The following is a 6,000-nucleotide window of genomic DNA, read 5'->3' as shown; positions in this document are numbered from 1 at the left end:
GGATTTCTGAGTTCGAGGCCAGCCTGGTCTACAAAGTGAGTTCCAGGACAGCCAGGGCTACACAGAGAAACCCTGTCTCGAAAAACCAAAAAAAAACAAAAAAACAAAAAACTAGCCAGCACAGCGTGTGTAAGGCAAGGATACACTGAACTGAACTTCACATTTAGGGTGTATCCCCATGACATCTTCTTGTCTGTTGACTATTCTCCGATCTGAATACATCCAAAGTCCAGAAGGACACTCACTGTTCTTCAGCATTTCTGATGAGGGATACTCAGCCAAGTAGCAGCAGTAGTCATTGTTTTTATTCTGTTTACAGTACCAATGGTCAGATCACCTAGAATTAAGGCCCAGGGCTTACTCAGTTGGGGCCAGCTCCTGCCCATCACTTGTCCTGCTTCCATTTTCCACTGGTGTGGAAACCAAGCTTTTGGCTGGCTTTTTTGGCTGGGATTTGACTCAGACATAAAAGCCAACCACTCAAGCTGGAGTGGCTGAGAGATGGCTGGACTTGGCTCTTTCCTGGAGAGTTGAGCACCATTTACTGAAGTAGATAAGACCCTTCAAAACCCACACATGCCATGGCATGCAGGACTCCCTCCTACCAGTGCTTAGTATGCCGATACCTTGTCTGACCCAAGGGGGCTTGTGCTTCATGGATGTTTGGTTCTAGTGTTTCCATTTTCTTCCTGGAAGTGTACACTTCTCTAAAGATTCTACCATCCCAAAGGAGACTCAGGACTATTTTTCTTAACTAGCTGTCCCCAAAGAATTGGTGTCTCCGGTATCTATGGTGTATACCTGTGAACTTGAGAGACCTCCTGTGTGGCACTCGTGCTTCCTCTTGTTGTTTGCTTTGGTTTTCATTCTGTATAGTTGGAACCAGGTCCATAGTGGGTAGGAAAGGTAGGAATGTGGTGAGCGCATCTACAGAACCAGCTCAGGAACATGAGGCACACCTGTGTTTGTAGTTGCTGTAAAACAGCTCTGATGTTCATAGAACAGCCTGCAGTTGAGGACCTGAGAGTGACCTTTGACGCAGGGCTCTTTCCTGGCTGTGTGTGTTCCATGTCACTCCACTTTATGCGCTGGCCTCCCTTTCCAAACATGTCTCAAACCATGAACATGCTCACTCATTTCTCCTGACAAATAGCAAGACAGAGGCTCTCTTGGGCTGACCTGGGTAGATTAAGTACAGGAGGTGCTGGGAACTGGGCAGGAAGACAGTAGAAGTGTCCTCTGCCGAGTGATCTGTTTTTAAGATGGAGCAATCTGTCATAGTAAAGCTAAAAGTGCTTTACTGAGGCAAACTTTCTCCTGTGTTCAGGATGGCCACAGCCTGCAGGGCAGAGAAGGCTGTGACACTAAAGCTGACTGGTATTGCAGCCTGCAATCCCACATTTTGCCTTGAGTTCTGCAGTGGGGGGAAGAATTGCTTCAGATACTCCGCATGGGGAGGCGCCCTGTTCCCGGTTTTTTTAAAGTGGGCAGGGCTTCTGCCTGGAATCTCAGTCTCACAGATGGGTGTGTAAATTGGTCCTTTGGTTTTTTTTATTGGTTGATGAACATGAAGCCACAAAGGGAATCTCTTGGCCATGAGTGCACCCACTTGGAAACAGAATCCATGAACTGCCCTCTACTATTGAGGGACTTTTTTGTTTTTGAGTCTCCTATACAGCTTAGGCCAGCTTGGGACTCTGTCATCCTTGTGCAGGCTCCTGAGTGCTGGTATTGCGGGCGTGTGCCAGCATGGCTGGTCTCAACTCTGACTTTGAGCCAGAAAGACCTCAAGCTATTTATTGGCTAAAAGTGTCTGACAGTAATTGTGAACTGTTGTGAAGAAGCAACTGCAGTGCCCTGCTCACCTTCCTCCCCTTGAACTTTACTCTAAATGGAGAAAGTCCACAGAAGATGTTCATGGAAAATGACTGCTTTCCAGTTGGGATTGTCGGCTTCCTGGGGGCTCTCGGGGGTCTGCAACATGGCATGTCGATGGACAGGCTGCTGCGGCCATGGCCCATGCTGTGGCTTCTTTTTATTTTCATTTTTTGTGGTGTTAGGGTTGAGTGAGTACAGGGGCCCTGTGCAGACTAGGCAGACTCTCTCTGAGCCATCTCCATTCCCCATGCTGAGGCTTCTGGTCCCACCCCAAGGGATAGCCTTCTCCCCGGAGCACACCTGACTTGGGGCTTGTGATTTAATTAAGCCTTACCTAAGCCCAGCTTAATTGGAGTCACTGTTTGAGGGTAAAGTATTTGTATTGCCTGAGTTCAAGCCTGAGTTCCCTTTTTACTAAGGGGCTGCTGGCCTGGGTATGGGGATCCCCCTCCCCTGTACTTGGAATGCAGTTTTTTTTCTCACTGTGTCGACCAGACAGGTCTTGAACTCAGAGATCTGCCTGCCTTTGCCTCTGGGGTATAGAGGGTAAAGGTGAAGACCACCATGCCTGCCCACCTTTGTGACCTTTTGTTTCACTATTTCTTTCGGGGGGCGGGGGGGCGGAATGTTGTCTTGTAGTTTGGGCTCTGAAGCAAAGAAAACCTGTAAGTGGGATGTTCTTGAAGCTGAGGCAAACATTTGCCCAACCCTGTACACTCAAATAGGTTAGACTGTTCAACCTAACCTCCTTGTCTTTTCCCTCCACTAAAGGGTTAGCCTCTCAGCTACAGACTGCTACATTGTGCATGAAATCTACAGTGGGGAGAACGCCCAGGACCAGTTTGAGTATGAGCTGGAGCAGGCGCTGGAAGCCCAGTACAAGTACATTGTGATAGAGCCCACCCGCATTGGAGATGAGACAGCACGCTGGATCACCGTAGGCAATTGCCTGCACAAGACGGCCGTGTTGGCAGGTACTGCCTGCCTCTTCACCCCATTGGCACTGCCCCTGGATTACTCCCACTACATCTCCCTGCCCGCTGGTGTGCTGAGCCTGGCCTGCTGTACCCTCTATGGGATCTCCTGGCAGTTTGACCCTTGCTGCAAGTACCAGGTGGAGTATGATGCCTATAAACTGTCCCGCCTGCCTCTGCACACACTCACCTCCTCCACACCAGTGGTGCTGGTTCGGAAGGACGACCTGCACAGAAAGAGACTGCACAACACAATAGCCCTGGCTGCCCTGGTGTACTGTGTAAAGAAGGTTTATGAGCTCTACGCCGTATGACTGCAGGAGAGTGGGACGAGAAGCAGAACCACAGGGCCCACAGGACTCAGATCCCTACAGCAACACTGGGTTTTCTCTGTGAAGCAGCAGCACCTGGGAAAGTGTTTGGTTTAATACTTGTTATTTTTTTAAGCAAAAATAACAGATCATGGGTGTGCCAGGGGTTTCTTCAGCTCATTACACTAAGATGTCTATTTCCATAACCCAGGAGTGGCTCCCAGGCTGTGGAAGTCTGACTGAGCAGTGGAGTATGGATAGGAGCCAATGCTACTTTCTGAGGGGTGTGAACTTGCTGTGGGGGTGTCTTAAGTGTATTGTTTAACTATACCATTCAGAAGCCAACCGGAAGCTATTGACCATTAAAATTATGAGAATTTCAACTTCTGTTCTCTTTTCTGCCTGTACCTGCAGAGGCTGCTGTGTGTGAGATGGGCAAGTGCTGCAGACGCACCCTGCTGTGCCTCCTTGCAGCAGAGTGGCTCTAGAGCTAACATCCTGCCAGAAAGAATGCATAATAGGAATAGCTACCCTGGCTTCTGGCCTGCTAGTCTAGCCCAGTCATGCTCCCCCTTAGCCATGCTGTTTGTTACCACGGTCCCTTTGGCTCACCTGGGAGCATCACACCCAGAAGCCCTTCTCCAAAGACTGACTTAAAGAGAGCACAGAAATCTCTGCTGTTAACTATGTTCATCCCAGTGAACTCTATGTTACTGAGTTCATCCCAGTGCCCCAGGCTGTGGGAGGCGCCTCTGCCCAGGGCAATGAATCTTAAGAGGTTTGTTTTTGAGACCTACTTTCTTGCTGTACTGGAACTTGCTGTGTAGAACCAGGCACAGGCCTGGAACTCAGGAGTGTTGGGGTTAAAGGCATGTGTGCCACCACAACCAGCTTTGTCTTTTTTTTTTTTTTTTTTTTCTCCCCTAAGGCTCTCAGTAAGTGGAAAATGATTCCCTGGATGAAGGCTGGGGCATGGCACTTCTCTAGTCTCTGGTATATAGCTAAGCCAGCTTCTCCATAGAAAGTTGTGATGCCCAGCATCAGGAAGGGCCCTAACCTGGGTGTAAGGGTTTAGAGAATTACAGGAGTGATTGATTGAGCCATTTGTGATAGGAGAGGCCCAGAGTTGGGACATTTTAAAAAGCCCACAAAAAGTATAAGGAATCGAGACTTAATTCCAAGTACTGTAGAAATACTAATGGTTCGGGGAATGGTGAAGACGTAACTGCCTTGGCCATGAACAAGTGTCTAGGGCGAATCGGTATCTGGTATCTGAGAGAGCTGACTGGCTGAAGGCTGGCTTTGAGCCTGATGGGTAAGCACCGCATGGGAGAGGTTTCTGTAACAAACAGTTGGTCACCTGGTCTGGCTGTATTCTTTCAGCACATAAGATTGCATGGGGGAGGGGAGGTGACAGTGACTATGGGCTGGGGACCTCATTTCAGCTAAGCAGATGCCCTTGCCCAAAATAGCAACCAGGTACAAACAGCTCCTTCCTATTTCCCAAGCTGCACTGAACAAAGTGACTCTTGTTAAGTGTACTAACCCAGATTCTGAAATGCCATCTTGGTAATTTGGCTCCTGGCCAGAAGAGCAGGGGGAGCTGGGCTGGGCTGGGCTGGGCTGGACTGGGCGAGGGGCAGCATATGGACCTCACATTTTGGTGAGAAGAAAGAAAAGTCACTTGGCCTGGACTGTCCTGTTGGGAACCCACTTGATAAAGAGTTCTGTGTGACCCATTTAGGGCATGTGTCATGGAAGGAATCTAGTCTCAACTGCCTACCTGCTACCACTTTCAGGAGCAGAGCGCTCTATCAAGGGGGGGTTAACAACAAACAAGACAGGCAGATCCTGGGGAGCTCTGTCCACATGGTCCAGTTGTTGTGTCCTTGTTCTTTTTTTTTTTTTTCCTAAAATATTTATTTATTATATGTAAGTACACTGTAGCTGTCTTCAGATACTCCAGAAGAAGGAGTCAGATTTCATTACAGATGGTTGTGAGTCACCATGTGGTTGCTGGGACTTGAACTCAGGACCTTCTGAAGAGCAGTCAGTGCTCTTAACTGCTGAGCTATCTCTCCAGCCCGTGTCCTTGTTCTTAAGGAAAAGTCTTAAGCCCATGGGGCATGAACTTGCCCTGCAGAATGGACTGCTACAGGGTCAGGCATCATCGCTGGCCAGACACCACAGGTCTCACGATCAAGATGGAGACTCTATCTGCCTATCTATCTATCTATCTATCTATCTATCTAATTTATTTATTTATTGTATGTGAGTGCACTGTAGCTGTGTAGATGGTTATGAGCCTTCATGTGGTTGTTGGGAATTGAATTTTTTTTAGGACCTCTGTTCGCTCCAGTCAACTCCACTCGCTCAGTCTCTGCTTGCTCCGGCCCAAAGATTTGTTTATTATTATACATAAGTACACTGTAACTGACTTCAGATGCACCAGAAGAGAGGGTCAGATCTCATTATGGGTGGTTGTGAGCCACCATGTAGTTGCTGGGATTTGAACTCAGGATCTTCGAACAGCCAGTGCTCTTACTCACTGAGCCATCTCGCCAGCCCCCAAGACTGAACTTTTATCACCAAGATACTTGAAGACATTTAAGGATGAAAGGGGCAGGGGAACAAAGTCAGGAGTGCAGTCAGGAACTGGGCTAAAAATGTCAGGAACAAAGTAAACCCAGAGCAGGGGTTGGCAGGGAGGCTGGGCCTTCCAAGCATACAGCTCTGGGTAACTGCAGGTAGGAAGAGAGGGCTTGGGTTGGCTGGGAGTAGCTATGCATTACAGAGCCTCGCTGATGGCTCTTGCCCTCAAAACTAGGCTTAGGTCA

General features: G+C 48.6%; 1 protein-coding gene across 2 annotated transcripts in view; it reads left to right on the top strand.

Annotated features, from left to right (window-relative positions):
- Positions 1 to 3,546, top strand: part of Tmem11 (transmembrane protein 11) — a 14,768-nt gene extending 11,222 nt beyond the window's left edge. For both annotated transcript variants that reach the window (XM_021176660.2, XM_021176661.2), the window contains one exon: positions 2,650 to 3,546. In XM_021176660.2, the coding sequence (XP_021032319.1) occupies positions 2,650 to 3,166 (517 nt within the window). In that variant the 3' untranslated portion in view covers positions 3,167 to 3,546. The remainder of the gene's footprint in view (positions 1 to 2,649) is intronic.
- Positions 3,547 to 6,000: the final 2,454 nt, after the last annotated feature.

This window comes from Mus caroli, chromosome 11 (genome assembly GCF_900094665.2).
Source record: "Mus caroli chromosome 11, CAROLI_EIJ_v1.1, whole genome shotgun sequence".
Classification (NCBI taxonomy): Eukaryota; Metazoa; Chordata; class Mammalia; order Rodentia; family Muridae; genus Mus; species Mus caroli.
Note: the sequence above shows the minus strand (reverse complement) of the source record. Positions and strands in the feature narration are given on the sequence as shown.